The 14,342-nt window shown below is 34.7% G+C and overlaps 4 protein-coding genes across 5 annotated transcripts; 3 read left to right on the top strand and 1 right to left on the bottom strand.

Moving 5' to 3' along the window:
- Nucleotides 1-725: 725 nt before the first annotated feature.
- Nucleotides 726-2,268, top strand: LOC135124589 (omega-amidase NIT2). Of its 2 annotated transcripts, XM_064049763.1 has the most exons (4): nucleotides 730-1,117; nucleotides 1,166-1,476; nucleotides 1,526-1,786; nucleotides 1,834-2,268. In XM_064049763.1, exons 2-4 carry the CDS (start codon nucleotides 1,167-1,169, stop codon nucleotides 2,151-2,153), a joined length of 891 nt encoding a protein of 296 aa, XP_063905833.1. In that variant the 5' UTR covers nucleotides 730-1,117; nucleotide 1,166; the 3' UTR covers nucleotides 2,154-2,268. The 2 variants fall into 2 exon arrangements, with proteins under 2 accessions (XP_063905835.1, XP_063905833.1); XM_064049765.1 differs by having other exon boundaries at nucleotides 726-1,476; nucleotides 1,858-2,268.
- Nucleotides 2,269-2,313: 45 nt separating this feature from the next.
- LOC135124590 (protein C19orf12 homolog) lies at nucleotides 2,314-3,078 on the top strand. Its single transcript, XM_064049766.1, has 2 exons — nucleotides 2,314-2,689; nucleotides 2,742-3,078. The coding sequence occupies exons 1-2, from the start codon at nucleotides 2,530-2,532 to the stop codon at nucleotides 3,005-3,007; spliced, it is 426 nt and encodes a 141-aa protein (XP_063905836.1). The 5' UTR covers nucleotides 2,314-2,529; the 3' UTR covers nucleotides 3,008-3,078.
- Nucleotides 3,079-3,258: 180 nt separating this feature from the next.
- Nucleotides 3,259-7,587, top strand: LOC135124587 (exportin-2). Its single transcript, XM_064049761.1, has 19 exons — nucleotides 3,259-3,506; nucleotides 3,557-3,702; nucleotides 3,756-3,948; nucleotides 3,996-4,141; nucleotides 4,196-4,396; nucleotides 4,462-4,629; nucleotides 4,686-4,815; nucleotides 5,054-5,217; nucleotides 5,277-5,466; nucleotides 5,516-5,714; nucleotides 5,821-5,924; nucleotides 5,971-6,127; nucleotides 6,175-6,266; nucleotides 6,317-6,522; nucleotides 6,579-6,676; nucleotides 6,732-6,899; nucleotides 6,950-7,112; nucleotides 7,167-7,311; nucleotides 7,359-7,587. The coding sequence occupies exons 1-19, from the start codon at nucleotides 3,422-3,424 to the stop codon at nucleotides 7,511-7,513; spliced, it is 2,910 nt and encodes a 969-aa protein (XP_063905831.1). The 5' UTR covers nucleotides 3,259-3,421; the 3' UTR covers nucleotides 7,514-7,587.
- A 35-nt stretch (nucleotides 7,588-7,622) lies between these two features.
- Nucleotides 7,623-14,296, bottom strand: LOC135124585 (chromosome-associated kinesin KIF4). Its single transcript, XM_064049760.1, has 13 exons — nucleotides 14,231-14,296; nucleotides 14,124-14,172; nucleotides 13,411-14,072; nucleotides 12,933-13,354; nucleotides 9,114-10,409; nucleotides 8,917-9,065; nucleotides 8,682-8,823; nucleotides 8,482-8,627; nucleotides 8,299-8,427; nucleotides 8,124-8,247; nucleotides 7,908-8,068; nucleotides 7,800-7,849; nucleotides 7,623-7,747 (listed from the first exon to the last, which is right to left on the bottom strand). The coding sequence occupies exons 3-13, from the start codon at nucleotides 14,070-14,072 to the stop codon at nucleotides 7,711-7,713; spliced, it is 3,318 nt and encodes a 1,105-aa protein (XP_063905830.1). The 5' UTR covers nucleotides 14,124-14,172; nucleotides 14,231-14,296; the 3' UTR covers nucleotides 7,623-7,710.
- Nucleotides 14,297-14,342: the final 46 nt, after the last annotated feature.

Genomic DNA, 14,342 nt, shown 5'->3' with positions numbered 1-14,342 from the left:
AAGATAATGTAGTAGTTACTGCATCTTTATTTTGTCTGAACTGACACTCTTACATTCATTATTGGGTTCTATTCTGTTGATATTCAATATCACTCAGTATTAAAAAAATATTTAGAGAATTCGCCACACCCTAAAATGTACATGATATATAAAATGTCTAGTAACCTTAAATGTGTGGCGTATGCTGTTGCTATGCTATGATTATCATGAGTGTTTTATAGCTGTTTTTTGTAGAGTATGATACTGTGTTTTTTTTACATTTAAAACCTATTAATAATAATGCAAGAAAAACTTTCACTGAAAAATTGTTGTACCTACTGACTGGAAAGAGATATGCATTCGTTTTTATTAAACCGATAACTTTATTGTTACAAACAAAACCAGCTTTTTAAAATGTTGAGAAATAAAAAAAAAAAAACCAAAAATTTGAACTTGAACTGTACAAGTTCCACGCCTAAAACATACCAAACGCAACCAACAATACAAGTACAAACAAAAACTAAATAATGATTTGATCAAATTTTGAAGCTTTATTAGCCATTAAATTAAATGCCAAAATACACAAAATGACACAACATTAGTGGCAGATGGCAGATCTGACATGTGGTTGTGTCACTGGTTGTGGCATCTTTAATTTGATATCGCCGTGGTTTGGTAAACGTTTTACAACAAAACAAATAACTATATTTTACTTTTTTAACTGATATACATAAAATATCATGGTTTCCCTCTTCCCAGATGTTTCCCGCCAAAACCCAGAAAAACGTTTAAAAAAATACCTGAACATGGCGGTAATTTACAGGGGCGTACGCATTTTTTATCCTAGAGATGTTTAACAAACGTCAATAAACGTAATTTATTAATTATCACTTAACAAAAATTCCTGTTATATGATATGTAAGATAACCAAGGACGTTGGATTATCGTCCTTGAAAATAACATCATATGATATGCTTACGACGTCGAATTTTCTGCGGTGTAGCCGTAGTTCTAAAATAAACCAATTTTCGTAGTCAAATTTATGACGACCTTGTTTCTAATGAGTTAGTTCAAGAAAACCATGTCTTTGACTTCGTATTTTTTATCAGAGGACTTGTGAGAAAATCTCACTCTGAATGTAAACAAATGTAATGAAACGAATTATCTAAACAGAGATATATTTTAGAATGCTGTGTCATGCATCAAAACGTATAAACAAGTTCTTCAGTACGTGTGCTGGAACAAAAATGTTGCAAAGTTTTCGAGCAGCCTTGGTCCAGTGTTCAGTGGGAAAAGATCGCCAGAAAAATTTACAAAATGCGTCACGACTAATAGATGAAGCAAAAACTAATGGGGCACAAGTAGTAGCACTTCCCGAATGTTTCAATTCACCATATGGAACAAAATTCTTCGATGAATATGCAGAAAGCATTCCAGATGGTCCAACCAGCAAGATGCTTTCGGCATGTGCAAAAAAAAACTCAATTTTTCTTATTGGTAAAACTTCAATATCTGTAATTAACGCTTACTAATATTTGATATTCAGGAGGAACGTTTCCAGAACGGGATAACAACAAACTTTACAATACATGTACGGTATGGAATCCAGCTGGTGATATGATTGCAAAATTCCGAAAGATGCACCTGTTTGACATAGACATACCAGGCGGTATAACATTCAAAGAATCAGAAATTTTATCAGGCGGTAATGAATTGGTTACTTTTAATATAAATGAAATAACTGTTGGGTTAGGAATATGTTACGATTTAAGATTTGAGGAACTGGCAAAGCTGTACCGCAAAAAAGGTTTGAACATTGTGTAAATGTTTCAAATTGAAAAGTGTGTTTTTAAGGTTGCAAATTACTTATATATCCAGGTGCCTTTAATATGACTACAGGTCCATTACATTGGGAATTACTGCAGAGGGCTCGTGCACTGGATAATCAAGTTTATGTGTTTGCCATAAGCCCAGCGAGAGGTGAAAAAGGATATATTGCATGGGGACACTCCCAAATTACTGACCCTTGGGGGAAAGTAGTGGCTCAGGCTAAACATGGTGAAGAAATTATTTATAGTGATCTTGATTTTAACGAATGTGATAAAGTCAGACAACAAATACCCATTTTTCATCAAAGGCGAAGTGATGTTTATGATACTGTTGAGAAGAAATAAGTCTCATCGACCATGTCATATGTATTTACTCAGTTGTAATACTATTTTTGTGTATATCTTTATGGGGCGAATGTTCAAAAGGGTGGTTGAAAAATAAAACAACAACTAATTAAAATGTTTGATGTTGCTTAGTCAAAGTTAAAACCCTGGTGAAAATGTGGTTTTGCTTTGTTATGAAAAACCACATTTGCTTATCTAAAATTTTGATAATGATGCGAGTTATGTGGGATTGGAATATTAATACATAGTGATACACAAAGGGAGTAAAGTCCACACTGGCCTGATATTCAAAAATAAGAAATAACCTGCAAATTCATCCTAACCTAACTTTTGTGTAATCGTTCAGTTTTTAACCAGATTTTAACAAAAATAAAGCATGCCCCTTCAGCAACAGGAACTTTTAAAAGTGTGTGAAATACTGGCGGAAGAGGAAGGTTTAAGAGTCACGGTAACCGAATCTTTTAAAGGCGCTTGTTACGCCTTTGCTGGAGCCCTAGTAGGGGGTGTGTTGGGAGGTCCAATTGGTCTAGGACTCGGTACGTTAATCATGTTTACGATTTCCTTGAATTATGATCATTTGGGTTCTAGGTGGTGCAGCAGGAAGTGCACTAGCGGCTTGTAAAAGTCAGGGGAAATTTAAATCGGCTGTTCATGTAATTACGTATGAGATGCCAGATAGGCAGAAGCAAAAGCTTGCTACAGCTGTGCAGAATGTGATACAGAACATTGATGCTTCGGATGTAGTCACCCTCATTGCGATACTCAATGGCAACAACATTACTAGAAATATTATAATAGATTTGATTAAAAATGCCCTAACGAGTGATATGGGTTTAAGAATAGCCCCACAATAATATTATTTTTAAGTATGAATGTCATTAAATATTGAATTACCTCATTTTTCTAATAAGACAATTTTAAGGTGCATGTAGTTATTTAATTATTGTACAATTATATAAAAAATTGAGCTTTTAATTTCATTAAATAGTTTTCGTGTTTTAAAATAGTAATAAGAAGTTCCTTCAAGTTTTAAATTTACCGCCAAAATTCGTTTTCACTATTTGTTTTTCAACTGTTGGTAGTGCTTAAAAATTTAGAAATTTCAATGCCACCCTTGAGAGTTGACTTTGGTGGGATTGCGATTGAATAGTTGCCGCTTTTGAGGTTATCTTGTCTCATAACATCGCATTTTTCTTTTAACGGTCGTTTTATTACAAATTACTTTTCTTTTTCTGTTTTGTATACAGTGAACAAAGTACAAAAACAAAATGGACATTAACGACGAAAACCTACGAATTTTGAGCCAGTATTTACAACAAACATTGAACCCAGATACAAATATTCGTCGACCCGGTAAATAAAATTCACCTAATTATTTTCAGTATAAAACGGATTAATTTCAGCCGAAAAATTCCTTGAAGGAGTCGAAGTAAACCAGAATTATCCCCTGCTGCTTCTCAATTTAATTCACAGAAATGAAGTTGAAATGACAATACGAATAGCGGGTGCTATCGCTTTTAAAAATTACATCAAGCGAAATTGGAAAGTTGTAAGTTTTATATGAATGCGGTTTTGATTTTTTAATTAAGTTTGTCACCTTAGGAAGAGGATCATGAGGATCGCATCCACGAGAGTGATAGAACAGCCATTAAAAATCTCATTGTTACTTTGATGTTAAGTTCTCCAGAAGCAATACAAAAACAATTGAGCGATGCAATTAGCATTATAGGCAAAACAGATTTTCCTATGAAGTGGCCGGAGCTCATCACACAAATGGTTGAAAAATTTGCAACAGGTACGTATTCATACAATTTGTAAATATTATGTAACAGTGTATTGTAGGCGATTTTCATGTTATTAATGGCGTTTTACAAACGGCACATTCATTATTTAAAAAGTACAGATATGAGTTTAAGTCTAATGAATTATGGCTGGAGATTAAGTATGTTTTAGAAAAACTAGCTAAACCATTGACAGATCTACTTGTTGTAAGTTATTGTGCATTAAAACGTTATTTTAATTAATTATCATTTGATATGCAGGCAACTATGAGTTTAGCTCAAACACACGAGAATGACGTGAATGCTTTAAAAATCATTTACCATTCCCTGGTACTGATTTGCAAAGTTTTTTACTCATTAAATTACCAAGATTTGCCAGAGTTTTTTGAAGATAATATGGCTTCTTGGATGTCTAATTTCCATTTATTGTTGGTTAATGACGTTAAAGTTCTGCAAAATGAGGTAAGTGTGTATCATTTTTTTTACATTTATAATGTTTTGTAATGAAATACTTCTTGTATGTTTAGAGTCAAGATGAGACAAGTGTAATAGAACAGCTCAAGTCGCAAGTTTGCGACAATATAGCACTTTATGCGCAAAAATATGATGAAGAATTTCAACCTTACCTACCCCAGTTTGTCACAGATGTGTGGAATCTTCTGGTTGTTACAGGTCTTCAACCAAAATACGATTTGGTGAGATTTTGTATTTTTTTCTGTTTTATAATAACTGTAGGCACGTCATTTTGTAGTTGGTTTCGAATGCTCTACAGTTTTTATCATCTGTTGCTGAAAGGTCACATTATCGAAACCTTTTTGAAGACAATACTGTATTAAGTGGGATATGTGAAAAAGTCATTATTCCTAATATGGAATTTAGAGGTAATTATTTGGATAATTTTTTTCATGATTCTCGCAACTTGTAGGATACGCAAATGTCGATTTCTCATTTCGTTTTGACCGTCGTTTATCATTTCAAATTTTTTTAAAGAGTAAACCCTGCTTGAAAGCGTGACATATTTCTTTAACTGAGTTTTAATCATCATATTTTTTACATTAAGAGAAAGTTTTAAATATTTTAAGTTCACGTCATTGTAAAATAAATTATACTTTTCTATAGTGTCAGATGAAGAGCTATTTGAAGATAATCCAGAGGAGTATATCCGCCGAGACATTGAAGGATCTGATGTCGATACACGTAGAAGAGCAGCGTGTGACTTAGTCAACACTCTGAGTCAAAATTTTGAAAAAAGAATTATCGAAATATTTGGTCAATATTTACAGGTAAGCATTTAGCACTTGTCAAGTTGATGTATTGTTGGAAATGTGTACAATTTATGTAGATTATGTTGTCGAAATATAACGAAAATCCGAAAACCAATTGGCGTAGCAAAGATGCCGCTATGTATTTAGTAACATCTCTGGTGAGCAGAGGAGCCACGCAGAAACATGGAGTAACTCAGACAAGTCAGTTAGTCTCCATTCCACAGTTTTTCCAAGAACACGTATTGCCTGAACTTAAGAGGACCAATGGTAGTGAATAATTTGAGCGTGAACACTCATAACTGAGTTTATTTTCTAGTGGACGAACTTCCTGTACTCAAAGCAGACGCTATAAAGTATTTATTAACATTTAGATCGGTTTTACCTAGCGAGTTGGTCATTGGAACTATACCTCTGTTAGTTCAACATCTCACTAGCGAGAGCGCCGTTATACATACTTATGCGGCATGCACCATAGAAAAAGTCTTAATAATGAAGAATAATACTAACCAGAATATGTAAGTTATGCAGTGGCTGCCTAAGTAGATCGTAGAAAAATACTATGAAATGAAATGTGCAAACTTTTTTAGTTTTTCTTTATTTGACATGTAATTTTTTTTATAGTTTAACTGGTACCACTTTACAACCCTTGTCTGAACAACTACTTGGAAATCTGTTTGCACTTTTGGATAAGCCGGTATCAGAAGAAAACGAATATGTGATGAAAAGTAGGTTTTTGTAACTCATTTGACAATAGTTAATTTTTTCTTGTAGCTATTATGCGAACGTTTTCAACCCTACAAGCACGTGTTATACCTTACTTACAAACGGCTTTGCCTAAACTCACACAAAAGTTGCAACTTGTAGCAAGGAATCCATCCAAACCACATTTTAACCATTACCTGTTTGAAGCAATTTCATTGGCTGTCAAGTAATTATCAGTTGAGTGTTCTTCATTCACTAATGTTGGAATTTTAGGATCGTCTGTACCACGAACGCCTCAGCTGTCACCTCCTTTGAAGATATTTTGTTTCCTATTTTTCAAGGAATATTGCAGCAGGATATCCAAGGTATAATTACATGTAAGGTTGTAAGTTTTTGCTAAATCGTCAATTTTTAGAATTTATTCCATACGTGTTTCAAATTTTGTCACTTTTGATGGAATACACCCCCATTGGTAACATGTCTGATGCGTACATTCAGCTTTTACCGTGTCTTTTGGCGCCCATTTTATGGGATCGTCCAGCGAATATTAGTCCGTTGGTTCGGTTACTTTCAGCTTTTACCATACACGCTGCTCCCCAGATCGTCAGTCAGAATAAGTTGGTGCGTTAGATTTTAAAACAAATTAAACTGGAATAAAGCGATGATATTGTTTGCAGGAAGGGTTTTTAGGCATCTTTCAAAAACTAATAGCTTCAAAAACAAACGACCATGAAGGCTTTCATTTGTTACAAAGTATGATTCAATATATGCCTGTGTGAGTATTTTACGTCTGATTTTGAATATTCTTGTTTGAAGTAAACGTGTTACAGGGAGGCGCTGGCCCCTTACCACAAGCAAATATTTTTCTTACTTTTTAAAAGACTGTCCTCTAGCAAGACTACCAAATATGTGATCAACATTATCGTATTTTTCTGCCTATACGCTGTAAAGTATTCAGCCAATGAACTAGTTACAGTCATAGATGAAACGCAAGCGCAGTAAGTCAAAGTAAAAAAATCCCTTCCAATTTTAAACTAACCGTTTTCAGAATGTTCGGCATGGTTTTAGAAAGACTGTTGATTTCCGAATTACAAAAGGTCTCGGGAAATGTCGAACGAAAAATTGTAGCTTGCGGTGTCACGAAGATGCTGTGCGAATGTCCCGAATTGTACAGTGGAAAATACCAAAACTATTGGCCTCAGCTGTTACAAGTGCGTACTTTATAGCCAGATTTTGTCCTGTGTTTTAATGTGTTGGTTATGCAGGCTTTATTAATGTTTTTTGAGATGCCTTTAGATGAAAGTACACTTCCAGAAGATCATTTTATCGAGATAGACGACACTCCAACGTACCAAACGTCCAGCGCAAAGTTGAATTTTGCTAATAATACTAAACCAGATCCTTTACAAGGTTTGTATGATTTAAGCGCGCAACAATTAACGAAACAGACATTTTAGGCGTAGGAGAACCGAGACAGTTTCTTGTGCAAAATTTAGCCACTCTTGGTGGTAGTCAACCTGGAAAGTTGCCCGCTTTAGTAGGAAATATTAGCCAGCAGGCTCAGACAATTCTGCAACAGTATCTCGCAAAGTTTGGAGTACAGCTCGCATGATCTGATTGTTTTTGTGTTGTATTATTTTAAATTGTAAGCCATTTTGATAAAATAAAGTTTAAAATTACGATCTCTGTCGTGTGTATAGGGTTTTTAAATAACGAAAAACTTTTAGTGCTATAAAATTTGTTCAGTTATACAAGTACATAAAAAAGTGTAATAAATACAAAAACAATATCACATGTGGAAATTAAGTCTCACGAATTACAGGAAAACAGCTTCACCTTCATCAACCTACAAAATAAAAATTAAACATTTTGGCCGCAGAAAAAATCATCAAAAATACCTCAGTCGTTTATCCTCTGGTATCTGAAATTGATCTGAGCTATCAAGGTCCTGTAAAGTTAACAATTTGAAACCACAACACATTCAATTTTAATTTAAAATTACTTACTGGTTCCAGATTCTTATTTGTACAGGTAGACGAGCACTTGCAGCCCGTTGTACACCTCCTGTTGGTTTTTCTGCATCCGCAACGAGCTGAACAATTACTTTTGACACACATACATCCACCGTCCGACGTTCGCTTGAATGTCTGATTTGAACTATCCTCCTCTGCAAGATCAGTTTTTAATGTTATTCTCGTCTCTAATGTTTCCTTGTTACAAACCTCGAGATCTCTGAAGTCCTCTTCTCTTTTTTTCTAATATCCATTTTCCAAGAGGTGTGCGCTTCCAATCAGGATCTTTCTCGATGTCGTCAACATCATCCTCCAAACTGACATCCAAATTTTCCTATATTTAACAAATATAGTTTAAAAGTTAACAAGTGCACAATTTTCCCACCTGATTTTCAATTGTAAAAGTGGAATCAACTTCTTGTTTGATCTTTAAAGGTTTCCTCCTTATTTTTTCGACGGGTGTTGTACACTCCTCTAGAATGTCGGCGTTATTTTGGGATTCTTGCGCCAAATGCTAGAAAACAGCCATTAATAATAACAAATAATAATACAAGTAGGTTCAAGTTACAGTGATAGTCTCAATTTTTTCTTTCAGTTTGCTAACTTCGTCTTGCGATTCCATTAGTCTTGACATTAAGTCTTGATTAGCTTTGTCTAGTGCATCGATTTTTTCTGCTTGAATTGCACAACGTTGTTTCACTTCCTCATCGACATCTAGCACAATGAATGATTAAGTAAAATATGATGTATATTAAAAGAACAAATTACTTTGGACTTGTACTCCCCGCAGTTGCCGCAAAAGAACCGCAATCTTCTCTTCATATTCGTTCTGCATACACGATATATCCTCGGCATGTTTGTATTCCATGATTTTTACGACCTTTTCTAGATTTTGTGATGCACGTTTCGTCTTTAACAAATATAATTACAATCACAACCAAGATAAAATTATGAAGGAAAAACCAGTCAATCTCAAGAAATTACCTATTAAAAATATACTCACATCAATAAGAGTCGCTTGCATCTCTATAAACTTATTTCTCGTTGTCACTTCCTTTTTCTTGACTTCCGCTGCCTGTTCCAGCAAGCTTTTCAACGCGAATTTAGCATCGGCCATCGTTTGTACATTATCCAGCTTTGACTTTTTATTGTCTAAAAACCAAAAATTGCAACATCAAACATACAAATCCTCGATTTTACCTTCTTCTGAATCTAAAATCTTCTGCTGCAAGTCCTGAATCTGTACTGAACGCAATTCAATGTCCTCTTCCAAACTTTTAAGCTGCGATTCGCCCTCATTTGGATTTTCTTTCAGTTTATTCAATTGCTCTTGGAGCATAGCTCTATCTTCTAATAAACCGTCTAACGTAGTTGCTGCCTCTACCAAATGCATATGTACATCAAATTCTTGCTTAATCCAACATCCCATTTTATCGTTTTTGCCGTTATATTTCACATCTTGGGTCGCTTTTCTCAAAGCCAAGGCATCCTTCAACCTCTTGTTAAGAGCAACAGCTTCTTCTACTTTCCTCTTCAACACGTTCTGTTGCTTGGAATGCATTACTTCCATTTTCACAATTTGGTTTTGTTTCTTCCTGTCCTGTTGCTTCAGCTTCGCTAACTCTCGTTCTCTCTGCATCTTCCATGTTCTGAACCTCTCAGACTCCTCCCGCATTTTTCTTATCAGTTTAACGCGAGTTTGTTTCATCTGTAGGATCTCGTTATTCAGCTGATTTATCTTAGTGACGTCTTTCTCTTTGAGCTTGATAAGTCGTGCTTGCTCTTGAACTTTTTTATTCAAATCTTGAATCTGACTTTCAAGATCGTGTACCCTTTTCCTTCTCTGTTCCGAAACCTTTGTTGAGGACCCTTGAGCGTTCTTCAGCTGCTGAAGCAACTCGTTCTTCTCTTTTTCCAGCGTTAATATTTTATCTTCGTTTTCTGCCATCGCTTTATAATCTACCAAATGTTGAGTATTGGTTGTAATTTGCCTTGCCAGATGTTCCTTGATGGCTAGTTTCTTAGTCAGTTCTTGCAGTTCGATGTTGAGAGCCATCTGTTTGTTGGTGTAGTTTTCTTGGTCTTTGCTCAAATCGCCCTCGTCTTTGAATTTACCCTCTTGACTATTATGTAAATCGATGTTTTGTTCGTGGTTCAAGATTTCGTTTTCTGTTCGTTTTTGTTCGCTATCAATGACGACAAATTGTTCTTGGATGCGTTGGAGTTTGGCCAAATTCTTCTTGATCTCTTCATGGTCGTTCTGATTCAAACTAGAGTTAATGTTGTCAATAGTTGTGTCATATTCGTGTCGGAGTTCTTGGATTTTCTTGTGGAGACTTTCGTTGGCATTTTGAAGGATCATTAATTTCTCCAAAAGGCCGGTGTTGTCGTTTAGGGTTGACGACAACTGGAAGGTGAGATCGCGGATTTTGGTATGCAGACGGAGATTTTCCTCTTTAATGGTAGTTATTTCTTCAGAGCCGACAGCTGGCCCACCTGATATAAAAACGTTTCGTGACGGCATGAAAATAATACAATCTAGATAAATATTTAACAAAAACATCCATCTACAATTTTGGGGAAAGCACAAATTACAATCCAGAATTCATCTATCTACAATTTCAACTTTTGAAAAAAGGAAAGAACGAACCCAATTTATTAGTATCGTACATTTACTAATTGATTTACTCTACAAGACTTTCCACATTATTAAACTGAAGCTAAGCGAAGAAAAATGTTTGCTGCCCCGGTAGGAATCGAACCACTTGCCTAGGCTACAGAGCGGCTTATCTTTATGCGCAATACCAACGTATTAACGTGTTATCGAACAAAATGTTCTGAATATTATAATTCTTATTTTATCATTATTAAAAATAAAAAAATAATCATATAAAGACGTGCGTATTCTTCAGATTTTCGAGAAAAGATGGTGACTCGTTCTTAATTTGACCAATAAAAAAATTGTGATGACGTCATTAACATGGATAACACTGGTCCCAGCATATTATCAATGCAAGAAAAAAAAATACAAGCATGAAGTTATTAAAAACAATTCAATTTGTTTAAATATTGTTAAATTAACCCCGAATATGTGCAATTCCCCGGTCAAAATTTGAAAAATAATTTTTGTAATTTCGTCGTGACGTACGATGAAGTCACTGTCACGTGAGCTATTTGAGCAAAGGTCAGGTTTTTCGGTCCTTTGTGTTCAGTGTTGAATTCGGTCTGGTAGCAGCAACATCGGAGCATTCGGTGCTCCGTTTTTGCTTATAAATAACGCGTTTCCGCAAATTTCTAATTTATTGTTAATAAATACTAGTGAAAATGTTTTGCGTTACTGCTGTGAATATGAAGGAAAGTAGATAGTTTTCCAAAAAATTCCGAAAATGGAGTAAGTACGACTCGAGTTTAAATTTATCGTGGCCGTGATTCATATATTCGACAAATATAAAAAAAATATCAATTATCATGACACAGTAAACAATATTTAAACATAATTAATATTTTTTTTATACTGTTTAAGTGTGATAAGTATTAATATGTCATAATTAAACCGAAAACCGTTTTCTTAGAAACATGAAGTTATTAAAAACAATTCAATTTGTTCAAACATTGTTAAATAAACTCCGAAAATGAGCAATTTCCCGGCTAAAATATCAAAAATAATTTTTGCAATCTCATCGTGACGTACGATGACGTCACTGTTACGTGAGCTACCTGAGCAAAAATCGCGTCATTAATTTTTTTGAGATACCCCGTATAAGCAAATCTAAAAAATATTAATGCAGTGACAAATCACAAATATTGTCTCATCATACTTTGCACATTTAAGATAGGATTTATTCAGCAAAGTTTTGAGGTGACGTCATCAATGTTTTAGGGGGGATGAGCAAATACATTTTGATCAAAAATTTACCATGCCTACGATAACTTTAAAACATCTCCAAGATTTCAAAGCATTCAGTTTTGTAGTTCCTGATTAAATCAATAAAATAAATTCACGCATTTATTAACTTTTTTGAGTCAACCTGTATATGTAAACCCAAAAAAAATATTAATGTAATGATAAATTACAAGTGCAGACTCATCATATTTTGTACAATTTAGATGGGATTTAGTCGGCAAAATTTTGAGCTGACGTAAATATATTTTGATTAAAAGTTTATCGTGCTTATCATAACTTTAAAACATCGGCAAGATTTCAAAGCATTCGGTTTTGCAGATTCAAAATTAAGTTGCAAAATGTTGTTTTATAAATTGATTTTTTTCCAAAAATCTGGACGTTTCGGGTAAAAACTCAATTCGGAGTCATAAACTACCTGTAGGACTATGTTATTTTATACTATTTAAAACCCATTTACTACATACGTACAATTTTGAAGTGACATCATCACATTGGCGGGGATGATTAGACAAATTTTCGTAAGCGCTTTACTATAAATGATATTCCTAATTATAAATACAAAATTTGAGAACAATCGGCCCAGTACTTTCGGAGATTATCTGTCTAATAAAAATCCGGGACGGCAGACAGACAGACAGACAAACGGAAACAGGAGATTACTTTTTTCGTACTGTAGGGGTCATGAAACGTTGAGAAAACATAAAAATGATCTCGTTATGTCTCTCGCACAAGCGTGATGTAACCAAATTGGTGGATATATGAAATTATGATCATTCAAGGCCATTTTGAGTTAAATTCATGTTTGTGGGACATACCAGTGATTATATGCTAAGGTGATGCTAAGCTATTGCATAATCATATGTTTTGTTATATATTTACAATATTTGCTCATTCAACGTGTCTACTCTACAGATTTAAATTAAATTTATAATATATATATTGCAAAAATAAACAAATTTATACCAATACTGCATTTTCAAGCCTCAGATAGCATTAGCATTTTTTTTTTCACAAAAACATTACATATGATTAAAAAATGCCCTGTAGTAGGCGTGTACTTTTATCTCATACAGAGTATTTCTATTTATTTATGTATTTATAGAGTACTAACTTACCTTGTCCAACAATCTGCAATTTCAACTCCTGTATGGTCTTCTTCAACAAATTTATTTCTGCAGCTTTTGCATCTTGATTAACTACAGGTTTATTCTGGATTCTCCTTGCTCGATCTGCATACCTCAGAGTTGAAATTGTCTCTTCCATATTGTAGTCAGCTGGGCTGACACACGCGATCATTAGTGTAATACTGTTACCTCCCAAAGAATCCTTTAACAGTCTGGTTAAATTACTATCCCTATATGGAATAAATCCATGCTGTTGCTTCTCGTCGCCAAGAGCTGATATCACATTTCCCAAAACCAAAAGTCCTTTATTAATATTAACACCTTCTTTGAACGTTGTTCCTACAGCACCAGTCTTTTTAGGTCTCTCAGAACCCGCCAAGTCGACCAAGTGGAATTTTGCAGTCTTTTCATTCCTGTAAAATTTAATAATTTCAAAACTTGTTTAAAATTACATTAACGGATTACTCACCCATCTGCCTTGTTCTGCATGAGCAAATTCATTGTAAAAATCGCGTGGCTACGAGAACTGTGCGCATTCATGTTGGTAGCACTTGTAGCGCGACCACTTGAGCCACGAATGAGTTCATCAAACACATCCTTCACACAATTGACTGGAACTTGGGTTAATCCCGGGATCATAATGCCCCTATTTTGATCTTCCCTGATGTCTAATACACACTGCTCTCTGCTTTTACTTGAAAGTAGATCATACAAAGTTTCTTGATACAGTTCCATGAAAGAAACAGTCATTGTGAAGTCAACTGCGAAGTTGTCTTTGGCACAATCAAAGATCTCAGTAACTGCTCTGGGTATGACCCCCATTTCGCCATCTCCACAGTATGTTGTACCCATTGTGTGGGTTTTCCCTGAACCTGTCTGCCCATAAGCCAAGACAGTAAGGTTGTACCCATTGAACAGATTTTGGATCATATGCTTAACGCACTTGTCATAGACTTGATCTTGGGTGCTGTTTGTGCCAAAAACATAATTGTAGGTAAACGCTTTGTCCGTGTTTCCGATTCTGATCTGATTCAACTCGGAAAACACTTCAAGGATATCCTTGCATCCCTTTTCTGTCTCTATTGGGACTAAAGGTCGGATTCTGAGAGCTACTTGCACGGATTCACACATCTAAAAAACAAGAATTGCGGAAGGTCTGACGGTGGAGGAAAAGATACTTACGTTTAAAAGTAGGTATTATAAATAAATAAATATAAATCTTAATAGTTTTCTGTTCACAAAAGTTTGTTTAAAATATAGTAATATAATATTCCATATGCTATTCTTACGTCTGCATTAAAGTGATGCTTTTCTTATATCACCGGTGACCGGTCGGCAAACACATTTGAAAATGTTCGTTATGACCCGTTACGACCATCTTGTTCAAATAAACCAATTAGA

This window comes from Zophobas morio, unplaced genomic scaffold, assembly GCF_036711695.1.
Source record: "Zophobas morio isolate AGI-343-1 ecotype UQ-CSIRO unplaced genomic scaffold, CSIRO_AGI_Zmor_V1 ptg000007l, whole genome shotgun sequence".
Lineage (NCBI taxonomy): Eukaryota > Metazoa > Arthropoda > Insecta > Coleoptera > Tenebrionidae > Zophobas > Zophobas morio.
The sequence above is the reverse complement of the archived record's forward strand: the minus strand, read 5'-3'. Positions and strand labels throughout refer to the sequence as shown.

Bases quoted from the DNA above. Each gene is read 5' to 3' on its own strand.
- LOC135124587 (XM_064049761.1), top strand. From the start codon at position 3,422: ATGGACATTAACGACGAAAACCTACGAATTTTGAGCCAGTATTTACAA. The intron at 5,467-5,515 runs GTAGTGAATAAT...TTTATTTTCTAG, and splicing joins TGAACTTAAGAGGACCAATG to TGGACGAACTTCCTGTACTC. The intron at 5,925-5,970 runs GTAGGTTTTTGT...TTTTTCTTGTAG, and splicing joins AAACGAATATGTGATGAAAA to CTATTATGCGAACGTTTTCA.
- LOC135124589 (XM_064049763.1), top strand. From the start codon at position 1,167: ATGCTGTGTCATGCATCAAAACGTATAAACAAGTTCTTCAGTACGTGT. The intron at 1,477-1,525 runs GTAAAACTTCAA...TTTGATATTCAG, and splicing joins AAACTCAATTTTTCTTATTG to GAGGAACGTTTCCAGAACGG. The intron at 1,787-1,833 runs GTTTGAACATTG...TGTGTTTTTAAG, and splicing joins AAAGCTGTACCGCAAAAAAG to GTTGCAAATTACTTATATAT.
- LOC135124585 (XM_064049760.1), bottom strand. From the start codon at position 14,072: ATGTGTGAATCCGTGCAAGTAGCTCTCAGAATCCGACCTTTAGTCCCA. The intron at 8,428-8,481 runs GTAACTTGAACC...GCTGTTTTCTAG, and splicing joins AAAAAATTGAGACTATCACT to CATTTGGCGCAAGAATCCCA. The intron at 8,248-8,298 runs GTGGGAAAATTG...TGTTAAATATAG, and splicing joins CTTTTACAATTGAAAATCAG to GAAAATTTGGATGTCAGTTT.
- LOC135124590 (XM_064049766.1), top strand. From the start codon at position 2,530: ATGCCCCTTCAGCAACAGGAACTTTTAAAAGTGTGTGAAATACTGGCG. The intron at 2,690-2,741 runs GTACGTTAATCA...TTTGGGTTCTAG, and splicing joins TCCAATTGGTCTAGGACTCG to GTGGTGCAGCAGGAAGTGCA.